We start from the raw sequence: 18,335 nt of genomic DNA, 5'->3' as shown, positions 1-18,335 counted from the left end.
AGTGCAGATTTAAAACTCAGAGACGATAACTGTTATTTTATGATCAAGGTTATGAGGCCAGGTCCCAAGATTTTCTTCTAAATTTCTGCAGTGGGTCCTTGGCAGTGTCAGCAGCTCTTGGTTTTTCTATAAGGATTGGGGCATGTAAATAGAAAAGATTCTTAATGTCTTTTGTCAGTGTTTTTTGTCCTCCTGAGAACATTTACTTGCATGCTAGCTTCAACGTAATGACAATAACAGAACTGACGGTGTGTTTGAAGCCTTTTTGGCACAACAGAAGGCTTAACTGTAACACTCTGTTCCTTAACGCCAGATTTTTAATCTTGATGGTTATAGAGTTGTTCAACAGCTGTCTGTGGCAGACAGAGTCACATGTGACTGAATTGTTCTGAGAAGTGACCTGCCCCGGCCCTGGGATGCTTAAGAAGTGAATCCTTGTGTGATAGAGACATTGAGGGTTGATTACCCAGAAGTGTTGTGGTTGGAAGAATGCTTAACACTGCATTCTGTCTGTGTCCTGATTTATATTTCAGTAACTTGTATAATTACAGCTCTTCACTAAGAAAACCTAAGGAGACTTAAAATAAGGCTTGAGTGGGTGATTTGGTGACTTCACTAAAAAAAAAAGAATTTTGTAAATTTGATTAGATGCCCCCTCTCTCTTTTCCCTTCAAGGCAATGACAACTGTGGTTTCAGGGGATTCCAAACTCTCTTTTGCAACAACTGATTATATCAGTCCAGGTTGACTTGCAGAAAACTGAGTCCTGGCTAGCTTCTTCCAGCAGAGGGAGATTTATGGAAGGCTATTAAATGGGTTATAGAATTTGTTGGGTGGGTAAAGAAACAGACTTGAGGTTGAGCTCTTAGGAACAACTCCAGACCCTACAGCAGATCAGGCCACCAAGGGAGCAGTGGCCTCCTACGTAGTCAGGATGGCTGCTGCCAAGTGAAGGGTGTTTGAGAGGCCATGCTATGAACAAAATGGGAGGGTGGGACATTACCACAGGAAAAGCACACACTTCCAACAAAGGTGCCTGCTAGCAGAAGCAGCAGGAGTGTGGTCCACAGCTTCCAAATCTTTTCTTTGCAAATGCTAACACATTTCTTCTGACTGGCAGTCTCCGGGCCATATAGCTGCAAAGGAGTCTGAGAAATGGAATTTTAATAATGTGCTGTGCCATACAGGAGTATGGGGAGAGCATGTGAGCTGCCAAGCTACTAAGCGATACCCAGGAGCAGTTTTTAGTCAGAATTTAGGTCCTCTTACACTTGGTTCCTCAGGGCCAAAGGCTGTATAGCACCCGTTCTGGCTCCTTTATTAGCACTGCATGCTGGCTTTTACACATACACATGGTGGCCTGTTTTTGATGAGTCACCTTTTCTGGTTTTATATCAAAGATATATAGTCATTATATCATTAATCTTTGGGTAAGCAATCCTGCCAGTGTCCCGAGCTCACGGATCTCTCAGATTAAGGAAGTGAGTTAGGGAAGAAGGCCTGTGCTGTGGGTGATGTAGCTGGTTTTCAGCCAGGGGCTCTGCCCACCCTCCCTTTGCCACACCTGTTATTTGTATAGCTTTAAAGCTATGTCATATTTGTCACTTTCTCCATTGCCATCATTAATCACGTGGCTAAAACAGCTTAAGGGAGTACCTTTTGGTTTATGAAGGTGAACATTTTGGCTTTATTTCAATTGACGGTAGCAAATAATATCACAATGCATGCTCAACACACACACACACACACACACACACACACACACACACACACTCACTCACTCACAATCAGCAGCAAGGGAAGGAGTACTTGTCTTAGCCCACTGTCATAAGGAATAGAATCTGTTAGTGGGAAAGCTATGGTAGCAGGAGGGGCTCTTGGCTGTGGAGGTGGGAGCTTGCCCTTGTCAAGAAGCAAACCCTAGACTGGAAGCAGGGCCAGGCTATAAACTTCAGAGCCTTCCCCATGAGTGACTGCTGCCTCCAACTACACCCGCACCCCAAACAGCACCACCACTAGTTGGGACTAAGTCTTCAAACACAAGAGCCTGTTGGAGGTAGTACTCAAACTGTAATATGTCCACTGCAGAGATTCTAAACTCGGGGTCTTCGGCAGGCCTTTTTAGCTTGGATTTCTTCCTTCACTTTAAAAAAAAAAAGGATATCTTAATTATGTGTATGCCTGTGATCTGCTTGTGGGGCATACATGTGAGCGCTAGTGCCCAGGCTCAGTGTTTTGAGAACATGGAACTAAGGAGAGCCACAGTTGTAAATCTCATATATTACTCATCAAGACTCTTAATTACCAGCCGAGGACCCCTAATTAAGATTTTTTTTTTGTTTTAGAGGCTGGCATGGTCTGAGGAAGCCCATTGGGAGATCCAGCTGGGTCTCGAATCTTCAGAGGAGTGGCCCAATTTTTTCTCTTCTGCTGCTTTTTCTCATAACACAGGGTCTCCTCTCTCTCAAGGTGGTCCCAAACAAACTTGCTAGGTGTCCAGGGGGATCTTGAACCCTTCCTGATCTTCCCGACTCTATTTCTCCAGGGCTGGGATTCCTGTACCCAGCCACGTTGGATTTCTTATTTGTCCCTACTGCCGTCTGTCACACCTACCAACTATTTTGAGTGCACATGTAGGTGCTGCCTCAATTTGTGAAAGTAATGAGCTTTGGTACCATGGCTTGATTCCAGGGTAAGCAAGCCGACTGAGAAAAAAACACTCCTGTGTGCAGAAATCTTCCCCTGACGTTGGCAACTCTAACTTGTGTTAGAATGAGTTTATTTGTTCTGAAAGACACCTTTTTGGTTCTTCCTGTTATATTTTTGTTCTCATGAAAAAAGCCAGTTACTAAAGTGGTGTTATTATCTTACTGATTTTTAGCTTCTTAACCTAGTTTGTGTATGTTTCTAAGATGCCATTGATGACCTCCTCACATGGCTTTAACTAGTGTTTATCTTGTTAAAGTACAGTCCATACTTCATGATTCTCTAATTTTACCACCTCGTAGCATAGGCTCATGGAATATACCTGAAATCTCCATTCTAAGTTAATTCAAATTAGATGTTTCCCAGGGTATGTGGGTAACAGCCATAAAGCCCCTTGCGTCTTTTTCTCATGTGTGGATGTTCTCCCAAGTGGGTACAGAATTCTCTACTACGCTGGTTGAAATATCAAGTGATATTTCATAGTCACTTGCAAAGGCACAGTACAACTGTCGTTTGAATGTTAGACTGTGTTATGCTCCAGTCTTTAGGTACAGATGATAAAGAATAAGGTCATAATAAGTAATGATGACATCAAGTCATTAAATGACTTGTACATACTTACATGTTATTATCTAAGATACACACACCCATGTGTGTACGTACATCTGGAAACTATCTAAAGTTTGATGGATCTTCTGTAGCCTGAGAATAAGCTAGGTCTAATAAGGCCAGGTTCCTCCGCTCTAAAGCACGCAGCATGAGTACTGAACATCTGGTGTGTGTCGGCCAAGAAGCCCAGCTCCATTTCTTTGGCTAGCTTTCCTCAGCGCGTATCTTCTTGGGCATTGCTTTTGGTACCAGCTAGACCCTGTCTCAGTTCACCTTCAGGACATCGTAGCTCTCCCTGCAACTTTCTGCGGCCGCAACTGTGATTGTCCCTCCCTTGCTGCGGGTGACATGGGGGTGTGAGTGGAAGCCAGAATGGAAATTCCGAATAGCTACAGATCATTTTCCTGAGGGGGCAGTAGATGGAGCGAGGACAGATGCGCCCCTGGAGGCTGACAGTAAGTTCTAGGAAGCCTTCTCCTAATCCCATCGTTCTCTGTGCCTAAGATGTGATGTAGGTATCAATGGCTCTCAGTGTTAGGAAAATTTTAAGTTATTTTTAACCACTTACTACTGCTGCAGCTTTGGGGTTGTTTGTAAGAGTAGTGTAATGCAGGCTAGGCATGACTGGTGTGTTGTGGTGGCCTTGGGCTTGGTTGGGGCTGTGCTGAGTGTCTTCAAGAGCCTTGACTGCCCTTCCTCTCTCCTAGGTCTTCCTTCTGTTTAAAGACAGCCTTGACACCGAAGCTCTCTTCTTTTTCACTGCTTGTTTTTTCTGAGAAAGGATCTTACTAGTAACCTGGCCTAGTCTCAAACTCTGGGTCCTTCTGCCTCAGTCTCTGAAGTTCTGGGATTTCAGATGTATACCAGCATGCCAGGCAAACTACATTTAGAGTGTTGATTTTGACGCTTGTGCTGTATGCTTTCTGTAAGCCTAGAATGTGGGGGGTGGGAGATTTGGAACAGAGAAAACTCAAACGCAAGGGGGAAATCGGCTTCTCTTTTGACTTAGGGAATGGAGGGACGTGATCTTCTGAGTCTTGATTTTTTCCTTCTGTAAAATGGGGAAAATAGTATGTGCCCTGACTTTCTGACTCGCTGTGAGGATCTGGCCATGTTTTGTAAACTGTGGGGTCCATTTTTGGTGACATGAATTTGAAGCGTCATTCCCCAGAGGGACATTTTCCCTTTGTGTTCTTCTGTGCCTAGACCCTGCATGGGATACAGACTGAGGAGTTTGCCTTGCCTCTCTAAGAGGGTCCAGTTCTGGCTAGGAACACTGAATGACTTGGGGATCTGGAGACTCTGCTGGTATGATAATTTAGGCCAAGGAAGTCCATGCTAAATAGCAGTGTCTGGTACTGTTCATATGAAGTGTGTAACACATTGATCTAAGCAGGTGTGTGAGGATGTACTCATACAGAGTAAGCATTCTGTAGAAAATCTCTTTGCCTCTTAAAAGAAACCCTAGGAACTTAGGCCGGCATCTGTGCTACCCCTCTTCCCATGCCTAGTAAATAACCTGTCACAGGGTATAGGAAGGCTCTGCAAGTGGAGGTAGAGGCACTTGGGTGATGCCTTTTCTAGGAGCATTCATATTAGCTTCCCTTTTTCACCAACAGGGCCTCCTAAAGTGTGGAACATCATGAATCATGGCTGTTTTCCTAGTGGTCAGCAGTATCATTAATCATGGCTGGGTCGGTCTTGTCCCCCTGTTATTATATATAACGGCAAAGGACAGCAAGTAATTCTGGGTTTAAGGCTCTGATAGTGTCAGCTAGTCATCAGAACTGGAAAAAGTCTATCAGAGTTAGCAAAACAAGGTGACCAATCAGCAGCTCTCTGAGATGCTACCTCCCATTCCAGTGACTATTAATTCATATATTCCTGATAGTGGCGGGCTAACTAGCTCTGGTAGTTCCATATTGAGGGACAGAAAAGCCATTGTCTAAAGATCTCAGAAGAGCCTTTGCAAGCACACAGAAGGGATTTAGAACAATTTGCATAAATCTCCTGGTGGATGGGGACATGGTTCCAGTGTTGGGGTAGTTCCAGCGGCCCCGCCTCCGTTGTATCATGGGGTGACACTGTGCTTGCTGAGAACTAAGTCTTCTGACCACTTTTGCCAGCAGAACTGGGTGATGGGCCCTGAATAAGCCCACTGTTTGCTTCTGCATAAGGGTTCTTTTGTGTTGGCCTAGGGCAGTCATGTTCAAGTTTGTCTTGCTTTTTTTTCCCCAGTGATGTTTTTGGATTTTGTGGCCTGGAGAATTAAGCACAACACCTATTCTGAGCTAATCTGTCAAATTTTTACTGGTGGAAGGTAACCACGGTCCCCTGAGTTTCTAGAATGTGAAGAATAATAGTCACACCTTTGGAGACTTATGATTTATTAAGGCTTGGGAGAGGTGGGGAAGTTCCTTGGCCTGTCTAGGTCGGTAGGTGTACGTGCTATTCATGGAGGAGCTGTGGGAAGCAGTTCTCTTTGGGTCCTTAATATGATTTACTAGTTCACTGACTTTTAAGAAATGTGCTCCTATGCAGAATTGGCAAACAGGTTGTACTTAATATTTAATATTCCCATGAGAAGGTATGAGTTACTCTTGGGTGTGGTTTAAAAATGCCAGGTGTTCACTAATCTGTTTCAACCCCCTCCCCCTGCTTTTTTTTATACATCTAACACTGGATATTAAAGCGTTGCTGGTTTCTTGCACAGAATGTTATCATTTTAGAAGCTACATGGAGCATACCGTAGAGTCTGGGGACAAGCTTACTCACTGGAGCAGTTTGGTACTTTAAGTAAAAAATAAATAAATAAATAAATAAATAATGTAATAATTTCTAACCAAAAGTTTGTCTTCCCTCCTGCTAGCTTGATTTCTCTGCTTTGTTCTAATAATATAAACATTTTTATGTTTATTTATAGGTGGCTTTAACCAAGAGAGCAGATCCAGCTGAGCTTAAAGCAATATTTTTGAAGGTCAGTATAAAGGAATCTATTTTGTTGCTTGTTTGGCTTGTGTTCTATAACTTTAGAAGATTATTTCAAACAGCTCTTTATTTCATTGTTGAAAAATTTAAAAACCTACCCTAAAGTATATTATTGTAGGACTCATGAAAGGGATCCTTTATAATTCTGTTTCTCAAAAAAAAAAAAAAAAAAAAAAAATCACGGAAACCCTGTAGGCGATTTCTGGTGATGGGGATATGGCTTCTCTTTCAATTTCTTTCACATCCTGCAGCTGAACTGAAAAGAACTTGGAGGACCGAGTGGTGACTCATGGCTTCTTGAGGGCTGGTCTCTGAAGGACCACAGCACTGCCTTTTCTCCTAGGAAGTATCAGGTTCTGTGTCAGTATCCTGATAATTTTCTCTTCTTCCAGAGAGGATTGTCCTCCCTCCCTAGGGTAGAAGAAGCCTATTGGTTTGCTCTGGTCATCATCTTCATCTTTGTATCACTGGATGATCATAGACATTTGGTGTGCTCCAGATGCTCTAAGAACTTAGGTTTTTGATTTCCTGTACGCACCCAACTCTGAGGTTCTGGACAGGGAGGGAACGGTTAGTACAGCAGAAGTCTTCCTCCGTTCTCAAACTTTTTTCTTTTGTGTGTGTGGCTCAACATAGTCAGAAAAGAAAAAGCCTGTTCTTTAAAAGACAGTAGAAACAAAATCTGTGGCCTTCTTTTTACATTGAAAGGACAATTCTTGCAAATCAAAGTGAACCAGGTGTGTGGTGAATGAGGGGAAGTTTAGTGGTCCACGTTAGGATGGGTAGGGAATGGTTGGGATGTTGGTACTTGTTTTGCAACATGCGTGGCTAAAACATTTGGAGTTCCTTTTGAAGGCTGTTCTGATGGAAAATGAGTTCCAGAAACAAAATGGAGGTGCCGCTGTCTTTTTGAAATGTGCACTGGAGCATTTATTTATACATGACACTGTGTCAGTAGATCTGATTTTGGGGAGGAAGAGATGGGTGGGATTATGAAAATAATTAAAATTAAGAAACGCCATATTAGCCTTATTGCACTTTTTATTTTTCTACATTGTGTGTATTTTCATAATGAAAAGTTAGGAGAAATAGCAGAGACTCAGTAAATTGACTGGTGGGCACTGCCCAGCACCTGGCATGCTTCAGCTTGACTCAGTAACGATGCTTGTATTTAAATGATGCACATGTAGGAAAGACAGGCTGAAGAACTGGCTCAGCCCTTAGGAGGGTTAGGAGTGCTTACTGCTTCTTCAGAGGACCCAGGTTCAGTTCCCACTGAGCTCGTCCGGCAGCACAACACTGCCTGTAACTTCTAGCTGTTGGGACAGTGAGGGTACATGGTCCACATACACTCACATAGGACACACAAAATAAATAAAACAAAAACGTGCAGGAAAGACAACGATTCCAAAAGGAGAAGTTTTCAGAGCAGGAAAGAGGGTTAAAGTTGTAAGGATGTTTGGACTTAGAACACACACACTTTTCAATTTTTTTTTTTTTTTTTTAAGCTAAGAAGGGCCAAAACAGAATATTGTAAAGTAGAAACGGGCCCCAGTGATTGAAACCAAGAAAATGCATGATATCCATGTCTTCCTTAAGTTAATGCTTTGGGGCTGGACAGATGGCTCCATCTGGCACAAGGAAACCCAGCAAGAGTAGGAACTCATAGGGGTCTGCACACAGCCACTGGTGGTGTTTCTATGTGGATGACCTCAAAGCCTGCCTCAGAATCTTTGGCATTAAATAGGAGGCTACGTGACTTTTGAGTGAGGTTTTTATCCCTCCCTCCCTGTGGCTTAGAGTCTGAGGTGATGCAGGGAAAGGGGTGTCGAATCAGCAGTTTGTAGAAGGGATTCTGGATCTGGCACAGGGTCTGGTGACCTCACCAGGCCTGGGTAGTGTGGGACCAAGTTAAATCTGCTCCACCTCAGCATGCAAAGGCTCTCTTGTTTACTGTCTAGCAAGGATGATGGTTGTGGGGAAGGGATGGAAGGAGACTGAGGTGCTGTGGAGGCTGTTATGTAGGGACAGACAGTCATCCGTTTGCAAGCCTGTCTCCTCTGTTGCTTTCTATTCATGAATGTAACTTGATTTTTCTCTAACCAAAACTCCATGTGAAATACGCCAGCCACCTCTCTGCTGAGTAAGGCAGAAGGAAGGATTGTGCTGCAGTTAGGGAGGGATGAAAAGAGCTTTATCTGAGCCTTTGGTACGAGGTGTCTGGGTCATTGGGAGCTGGCAGCCTTGGAGGTCAGAGAGAACCACAGAGCTCAGCAGGTGGGGAGGGAGGGCTGACTTCCAGAAGACCAAAGAGGGCACCTTCTGGCTTCTTACTGCATGCTTTTGAGAAGAAGGAGACTCAGTTTTATCCTGCTCACTCTGCTTTGAGGTTGTCTCTTAGACATTGGGCATCTAGTAAGGATGCCTAAACCATGACTCCTGCTCTGAAATATTTCACCATCTATAAGTAAGGAAACGGAGCCACGGTATGGTTGATAAGTATGACATAACATTAATCTGTAGGGAGATAATGGGAGACCAGGTACAGCTTATGGAAAGGTGCAGAAAGGCAGTTTGAGCTGAAATTGAAAAAGAACAGTGTTTATCAGATAGAGAAGGGTATGAATTTGTTCCAGATAAAGGAAGTATGACATTCGAAGTGAAGGGTGCCCCTTGTGTGGAGGGAACAACCCTTAACCGCAGTGGTCCAGTTTTGGTGAATGAATAGAGAATGGTTGGATGTTGGTACTTGGTTTGCAGCATGCCTGGCTAAGACAGTGGAGTTCACTTTGAAGGCTGTTTTGGGAAAATGCTCACCAAGGTCTTATCTGGATGTGGAAGCTGTTGAGAGGCAGTCAGTCTTCCGGTTTGGGTTCAAATCTCAGTATTGTGAAGTTTTCTTCCCTAGTAAATTTTCGGAAGCTTCATGTTAATTTAAAGAGATTTGTGACCTCGATTAATTGCTGGGGTGCTCTGTTATGAGTGGGGCGAGCAAAGAGGACCAAGGGTAAAGGCTTTCTTAGGAACTGGGGGTTAGCACAGGTCAGGTTTGCAGGGGCACAGCAGGTAAAGAGACTGAGGAAACATACTCCTAGGGTTCAGTTGTGGGAGGGGAGAAGCTGGTGGGGGAGAGCATGGGGGAGCTTCTAGGAAAGTGGGAAAGAGAAGAAGACTATGTGGAAGTCTGGTGATGGTTTGGGAGAAAGCCTCTTGGGGTTGAGCTTGTTTATTTTGCAAATGCTTTTTGTTTTATTGGAATGAGACTTTCAGAGAGAGACTATGCATTAGAGATGTGATAGGAGGCTTGGGGGTGAGGACCATTGCAAGGCTGCCATGTCTGTAAGTAGGTAGAAACCACTGAAGGCTTTCTCAGTACTGTAAGAACAGGTAGGGTGATCCTTTTGGAGAGCTCTGATTCAGGCAGTGGTTGCAGAAGCTAGTCAGGGATACTTTGAATGGGTATTTGATGTAAGTGATTGGTCTCTTTGTTTTGAGAACTGGTTTCTCTACCTAGTCCTTGCTGTCCTGGAACTCACTATGTAGATCAGGTTGACCTTGAACTCAATAGCTCTACCTGCTTCTGCCTAAGTGCTGGATTGAAGGCAAGCTCAAGGATGCCCAGCCTAATCAATCTTTGATAAGAGAGGCGGCTGGGTGTGTCAATGTGGCTACTATGAACGTGCCCTGAGTGCACAGTCAGAACAGAGGTGGACACACACACACACACACACACACACACACACACATACACACACACACCAGATGGGACCAGACAGGTCGGGGACGAGGACCAGTCCCTCCATAGTCTGGAATGAATGAGATATGTAATCTTTAGGAATAAGAGTCTAGATGGATTCAATTTCTGATGTGGCAGGGGCCAGGCACATCGGGGAGGCTGTGAGCTGTCTGGAGTTTCAGGTCTGGACTGGCAACTGAAGGAAGCATGGCACACACCAGGAAACGTTTGCCGGAAACCTCGGGATGCCATTTAGCTCCCGTTGGAGGAATTTTTTTCTTACTGTCAGTCTTTATTGCTGCTGAAGATGCAAGGATCTGAGTTCAGGCAGATGTCTATCTTTCTCCCCGGCCCGCCTTTCGTCTCCCTCCTTGTCTCTTGCTCCCTCTTTCAGTTGTTTGTGACAGGGGGAAAAACAAGGTGAACACTGCCTTGCCGAGTGCCCTCCGTCTGACACAACACCTTTAAGTTACAATTGTTTTCCTATGAGTTTTAAAACTATGATAGTCCCAACTATGGCGGTTGCGTGCTGCTGAATCTAGTCATTCTTCATAATTGTCTGTCTAGTTGCTGCCTCTGATTGGCTATCTTAGCAGCACGGTAACGATGAGTAGGCCTCCCCCCACGCCTGAGTTTTATGGTGCTGGGTATTGAACTTTGTGTCATTCATTCAAAGCAAGCACCCTGCCAACGGAGTGCTAGCCTCTGCCTACAGTGGCCTCCTACCTACAGGATTCCTCTAGCTCACACTGGTGTTTTTGTGGTATTGTTTTGTTTGGTTTCCGTTCTGGGTTTTCGAGACAGGGTTCTAGAACTCCCTCTGCAGACCAGGCTGGCCTCAGACTCTCGGATTACTTGCTTCTGCCTTCCAAGTGCCGGGATTAAAAGTGTGTTACCAGTGCTGGCTTTTGCACTATGTTTTTAAGAGAGATTCTTAGATGTAGCTCATGGTGGGCTCACAGTGGACTAGTTTTTGGTCACTCTTGCCGTGTATGTTGACTTGGAATATGGAAGTATATTTCTTAAATTCATGCTAACAATTGAGACTATTATTTTTGTAATAAAACACCCCTTTTTCTGGTTAGTTGAAAAATTGTTATCTAAAATTTTATTTTTAATAAATACAAATATGTTAAAATTAAGTCTTACAATTCTGAGATTTTTAATTTTTTTGTGACAATTTAAAACGGAAATAAGATTATAAAGCAAATATTTGTATGAGTAACCATTAATTTAAGTGAGTGTCTGCCACACTGGTTTATACATTTTTCACATATATTTTACTTATTTCTTTGTTTAGTATTTACTACAATTCACCTTAGCTGCTCTAATACCCACCTTCAGTTAATTTAAAATATAAATGATTAAAACTTAAAGTAAAAAATGACCACGTTAAAAATTTCCTGCTTACATTGTGGCCCCAATAAAATAGTCATTGATTCATGATAACGGACAGTATTGACCACTGGCGCTTCTATTCCCTGTTTTGGGTTGTTCTGTCCTTAGAACAGGGAATCAAGGTAAAGGCTGGCTGGTGACAGGTCCTGGTGTGCACAGGGAATCTTTGGCTGGAAATGTCACGAGGAGAATGTGCCTTTCAGCCCCAGGGTGTGAGCGACTCCTGACAAACAGGAGTGGCCCGGGAAGGTAAGGGGGTTCTGACCCAGGTCACTACTCATAGGCTTTTATTAAAATAACTAGTGGGGGGCAAGCCAGATAGGACTCTGGTCCTAGTGGAGTGGGCACCGCAGGGACAGGTTCCTCTTTGGAGCCCATCTGCTCCTACCCTCCTTCAGCGTGGTACGGCTGATGAGATCCGTGATCATTTACAGAATTGTAAAAAGCCTTCTGAAGCATCTCCCCAGAGATGTTGAATCATACCCTAGAGCTGTGGCAGCGGTAAGAGCCTCTTCCCTGGCAGTGATCTTTGTCCCTTGCTTCAAGGACGACCAAACTGCCTTTGTCAACAGCCCTAGTACGTGCTTTTTATCATAGTTGGCCTCTGGCCATGAGTCCAAGAGACAACCTTTGATGTATTGACTTGAACCCCAAAGTGGGTCATTCCTGCTTTGGTGGACTGGGTTGTTCTAAACTGAGCAAGACTATAGTCTGCATCCAAATTAACATGTCATTTAAGGGATGACCTCTTTCTTCTCTCTAAACAAGTGAGGGCAGTACAGATCCCTCAGTGATATTGTGACAATTGCTCAGAGTCTGGTGCACAAATCATAAGCACACATCTCTATGTTTTTTTATAAAATGCACCAGCACCCAGAAGTGCCTTGTTCCCTGTGCTAGTCAGGGAGACACACACACACATACACAGACACACGCACACAGACACACAAAGTGACTGATACACACACACAAAGGTGACTGACACATACACTCACACACACACACACACACACACACACACACACACACACACACACAACATACACACATGTGACACCTTAGTTCAGTTCCTTATTTCATTTCAGGACAAGAGTAACCATGCTGTGTTCTCTCCATTACTTCTAGCACCTCTGGGTACTGAGCTCTGACCACACAGCTTTTCACTCTTCCACTGACCTAAACCTCCAACAATCACCTGGGTAGTGGGTGGTGGAAAGAGTTCATTTATTGCTACGTTGTATTTCATTGTGTGACTATATGACAGTCAATTAAGTATCCAGTCACTGAGTGATCTCTGGACTGTCTGTCTGTTTGAGGTATTTTTGTCATCATAAGATACATTGCTCTGAATACTTCAACTTTTTTTGTTATTTTATCTGATATACATTTTGTTAGAGATTGTCTTATGATTGAAATTGCCAAGTCTATGGTTATGTTAGACACAGTTGCATATGTGTCTGTGATTCTTTGAACTTGAGTTACAGAGCTCGGTGAGCTGGCATGTAGGTTCTGGGAATTGAACCTGGGCCTTCTGGGAGCCCGCTGAACCATCTCACCAGCTCCTCCAGTTTATTCTTACGCCACCAGCATGCGGGAATGTTCCACATTTTTGCCAACTTTCATTCTCCCTTATTATCTTGAGAGTCAGTAGTATGGCTCCTCGTAGCTTGATCTTACATTTTCAGAAACAGTTGTGTTTCCGGTCCACAACTTGACAATGATTCCCAAGGTCATTTGGCGAAAATTCAAAGGCTAATCATCAGGCCAAGAAAAGCTCTAGGAGAAAAGTAATACAGCATTCTGAACCTCTCGTTCATTCAGAAAGTATTTCTTGAGCACAGTTTATGATCAGGCAACAGTCTGGGAATTTGAGGAAACAACAGTGAGAGAGAACACAGCCAAAAAAAGTTCTGTCTTGACAGGACCCTCCTTGTAGCTGTAGCAAGTAAGAGTCATTGTTGTCTTGCATGGACAGATAGGTCAATGAGATAGGGTGGTCTTGGACCGCCTCCCACCCATCAGAACTGCCAGTCCATGAACCATTTTTGGTTCTGTGCCCAGCAGCTCCAGCGTACTCTCTGGCCCCAGGAAGTCATTCCATCTTCTGAAAACAGAAGCTTGTGGGCGAAGTCTGCTTTTTGCAGTTTTCCCTGGCGATCATCTGATAATTTACTAGTGAAAAACCTGCATCTTAAAGAGCCGGGCGGGGCGGGGAAGGGGCGTGGTTTGTGGACCTGGAACAGCCAATAGATAGGCTAGAAAAAAGTCGTAATAGTCTCCTGTCAGAACACAGGGAAGCAGAGCTCTGGTATTCTGGAGCCGAATGGTAAATACGGATCTGGTCCGCTATTCAGGAGAGAAACTTGGTATTTGTTCCTGAGAAGAGAAGAGACTTGATTTCTAAGGTCAGAAAAGCAATGGAAGTATTTGCAAAGAGAAAATAAAAAGCCCTCTAGACTCAATTACATAAAAATGTCAGACTGGAAAAGTATTTGAAACAAATGTGACCCTGGAAGGGACACGGGTGCGTTGTCGCGCCATAGGAGGCGGAGTGATTGGTACAATCGTTTCTGGAGAACAGCGTGAAAATAAACAGCGGCTGCCTGAAGGTTCCTGTCCTTTAACACAACAATTTCTTCTTTCAGGGAGTCTGGTTTTTTGAAAATAGGAATTGGGACAAATGTTATCTGTGAGAACGGCTATCTTAGGTTTTCTTACAAAATAACCCAGACTGGAAATAATCTAAATGCGTACCAGCAGGAGAAAAGTTAAATTGTGTTTTGAGGTAAATTAATCACTATCATAGGGAAACCTCGGCATAACCAACCACAGGATTGCTATCATTAGCAAGTGACATGCCACTTCCATTTTAAGCTTGTTTGTCCTCATTTAGAAAAAAAAATAACAATGAATTCTGCACATCTTCTGCAGAGTGTAGTAAATGTCAGGGAAGGCTGGTAGCATCGCTGGGCTGTCTCTCTTTGTACGCTCGTGGGGGAAACATGCTAGTATCCCAGCATGGTGGCAGCTTCCCTTAGGCAGTGCCCAGGATCAGGTTGCTGGTGATGGAAGAAAACCTTCATCACATCCTTGGCCTGGTCCCATACCAGCAGCAGATGCCACTCACTGAAACAGACGATTAAAGAAAAGTCTTAGAAAAGCAAAACCATGGACCGGTGGAGTGGCTCGGCTGGTAAAATTGCTCGCCACTAAGTCACAGTCCAAGTTCCATCCCCCAACTCACATGGTGGAAAGGAGTTAGCCGACTTCCACAAGCTGTCCTCCGACTTCCACGTGAGTGCCTTGGCATGTTGCATATACATATATGTATCCATACATATATGTAATAAGACAGCAAAATCAAAAGGATGCTTATTATGTTCTGGGCATAGTTCGTGGTTATGTATGATGATTTCGTTTGCTACATGCGTCAGCTGAATGGGGCTGGTAATATCATTATATCCATTCTGCATATGAGGCATCAGAGCCCAGAAAACTTCATGTAACTCTCAAGACTTTCGGGTGGTACCAAGTCCAGCCAAAGCCTGTGAGCCTACAGAGCCAGCTATTGCTCCTCATTATACCGCGCCCTTCATCACCCTGATGCTGGTGTGATCCTCATCACCTAGTAACACTCATCCTCAGGCATCTTGTCCTCCTCTCTTTTATCTTGGGAATCAGGAGGTCTGGATCTCCTCAGACACTTATTTTCAACATTTCCCACAAGCTGGTGTCCCCAGAAACAAGACCCAACCAGGTCCTTCTTGCCTAAGGTGGACTGAGTCCTAGAAGAACACCATGAAGGAGAGTCCCATGCTAGCGACTTCCTGTGCGGTGCTCAGAGGACGTTGACTAGGGTTAGCAATTTAAACCTGCTTCCAATATCGCAGAGGTTGCCCATGGCTCCATGGTAGCTCTTCAGCCCAGGGAAAAGCTCTTCTTTTCTCAGGGACTGTAAGCCTTTGAGTGAGTTATCTGAGCAGCCATGGACTTAGGGATTGGGTAGCGTCCGACCGCAAGCCATCTAGGGCTCCACCAAGACTCTGGGAGGAGAAACATCTATAAAGTGCTCGGGGAAGCCAAAATAAAGAAAATATATTTGGCTTGCTAAAATAGAAAGCCAGAGTGAGAGGTCACTTCACCTCTCTCTGATGGCTTCAGGTTGGCTGAGCTTCATTTTGTGTCACCCTCTGCATTGAATTGGGCTTTGTTACACAGGAATGCAAGGCCTAGGCACTGACATTCAGTGCAGGCCCTTTGAAAGGATATTTAATACTTCACAGTTGATCTCACTTTAGAAAGGACATATCCTTAAGCTAGTGCGCATGCCTGTAATCCTATTGGGGGATTGACATAGGGAGGTCTTGAATTTGAGGCCTCCTGGGCTTCCTACTGAGACTCCTGTTGGGCATTATTGTATGTTTGTGAGTTCGCCTTCCTCAGTCAAATTGTTATCAGACATTGCCACATGTTCCCCGAAAGTCATTGTTGAAAGCTTCTGATGAGCATAGAATTGGACTATTTAATTTTTTTAAAGTTATAAGTCTGTGTGATTTTTATTTTCTGAATTATCTTTTGGTTGCATGGTTATGTACATTTAAGAATCAGAGATACTAAATAACGTTCCTTACCTCTTCCTCTTTAAACAGTATGCAAGCATTGAAAAAAATGGTGAATTTTTCATGTCACCTCATGACTTTGTCACTCGGTACTTGAATATTTTCGGAGAAAGCCAGCCCAACCCGAAGACTGTGGAACTGCTAAGTGGTGTGGTGGATCAGACCAAAGATGGGTATGTGTACTTCTAAATCCCTTTCTTCTGTTCAAACCAGCTTTCTTTTGCTTAATGATAAAGAAGTCACTAAATGTGTGCACCCTCTCTATCTCCAAAGTTGTTTTCCCTTCCTGTTAATCCATCATGTTAGAAATGATATCTCAATATTTCTTCAAGAATTGTTTCAGAGTTGTTGCCTCTATGCTTGTAAGACTTGGTTATAGCTTGATGAGATTGTTGTGATCGATGAGGTGTCTTAAGTCCCAGGAGTGTATATGTGTTTGTATAGCTCGAGATCGCTATAAAGTTATGAACTTCAATATGAGTCCATGGACATAATTTCTATAATCACAGCCTGCCCAGTCATGCATAGGCATAAGATGGTGAATAGAAGATTCTAGAAGTTTACTTGAGGACAGAGTATCCACTTACTGCTTCTGCTCCCCAAACCAGTGAGGCTAGATCAGACTTTCCAGTCTTTTGTGTGGATACATTAGGGATGTATTTTAATAGAAACCATTAAAGTTCCTATTGTTGATTGTTTGTAGGGGAGGAGAAACTCCATTGTTCTGAGAAGGGTATGGCTGGCCTGCTGCAGGTGGGGCTCCAAGGCTACTGGGTACATTGTTCAGTGAGAGCTATGTGTGCCCCGTGCATGAAGGAAAAGGAACTGCCTGCCATGTGCACTATTAGAAGAAAAGGGTATTGACAATTCAAATTAAATAGAGGACCCTTTGCTTGCCCGCCTCAGGTTGGTTTGCTTTGCTTTGACTTTTGAGTCAGTCTTGGTAGGACATAAGGCTGAAATACTCTATGTAGTTTAGTTGCTTCTGCTTCCTCTTTCTCTTCCTCGTCCTCATCTTCTTCCTTTTCTTCTTTTTTTTTAAGACAGGTCTTCTCTGTATAACCTTGGCTGACCTGGCAAACTCTGTAGACCAGGCTGTCCTCAAACTCAGACATCTGCCTCTGCTTCCCAGATGCTGGGATTGAAGTCATGTACCACCACTGCCTGGCCCAGTCTAGAGCTTCTAACAATGCGTTTAATCAATACGTGAAGTTAGTCTGAGAAACACGAGCAAATGCATGTGAACGGATGGATGGATTACCCGTGGGCTCTAAATTCCATCATTTGAATCTTTAAACAAACAAATATTTTAGATATATTTTATGCGTATGAGTGTTCAGCCTGCATTTAAGTTTGTATACCATGTTCATGCTTGGTGCCCAAGGAAGACAGAAAATGAGCTGAACTGGAGACCTTTGCAAGAGCACCATTACTCTTAACTGCTAAGTTGACTCTGTAGTCCCATCGGGGCCTTTCTAGATAGAAAGAGGGTTAATCTAAATAGCCAGTCAGCTATTTGTTATAACACAGAAGAGACCTCGATGAAGACAGCCCTGGATTAGAGACATGGCAAGAGACAGAAAATTGAAGCTTCATTCCCACTGAGAATTCAATAAAGATATCTCATGAGTGCAATGTGGGCTGTAGGACCTGGGGTCAGGAACCGGGGACAGGACATTTGGGGCAGAAAGAATAGGTTCTGGAGAAACCCTACATTTTGTCCACGAGTCTAACATGTCTGGGTCTAGAGATCTGGGGCTTGGTGGGAAAGACAGGCCATGTGTAGATCTCGTAAGGGCTCATACTTAAGGGTGAGGGTGAGAGCTTTTACCTTAAGCTGTGGAGAGTCACCCAAGGCCGGTTTGAATCTGGCAGGGTTTCCCAAGGGGCAGCACAATCACTGTTGATATTCTTTGTTGTGTTTAGGGTTTCCTTTGTCCTACGGTCTTAATCAATTTAAGGATGGGTTTAATCAATTTATGAAGGTCCTCAAGATGAAGAGAGATCTTGAATGCCCTGGGGCTGGAAGCCTCTGGTTTGGGGGCTTCCTGAGTGTTGGAGGGTGGTCTTGCCTCCCATCTGAGGAGAAGGAAGAGATGGGTTTTAGGATCTCTCAGGGCCCAGACCCACTTACAAACCATGTAACTAAGCAGTGTGAATGTTGCCCTGACTGTTAATGTTGTATATGGCTTCTGATGTGTCTTCATGCTGTGTCTGTCTGAATATAATTTTCATATACAGCCCATAACGCTTCTGTACTAAGAACCAAGTGGAAGTCTC

The 18,335-nt window shown here is 43.8% G+C and overlaps 1 protein-coding gene across 1 annotated transcript in view; it reads left to right on the top strand.

The window, feature by feature from the left end:
* The window catches only part of SLC25A13 (solute carrier family 25 member 13), a gene marked incomplete at both ends in the record, with an annotated part of 160,395 nt that overhangs the window by 18,151 nt on the left and 123,909 nt on the right, over window positions 1-18,335 (top strand). Inside the window, 2 exon segments of the mRNA XM_080936229.1 lie at window positions 6,238-6,291; window positions 16,086-16,228. Coding sequence (XP_080792355.1) covers window positions 6,238-6,291; window positions 16,086-16,228 — 197 coding nt within the window.

This window comes from Micromys minutus (assembly GCF_963924665.1).
Source record: "Micromys minutus genome assembly, chromosome: 23".
Classification (NCBI taxonomy): Eukaryota; Metazoa; Chordata; class Mammalia; order Rodentia; family Muridae; genus Micromys; species Micromys minutus.
This window is presented reverse-complemented; position numbering and strand designations above follow the sequence as displayed.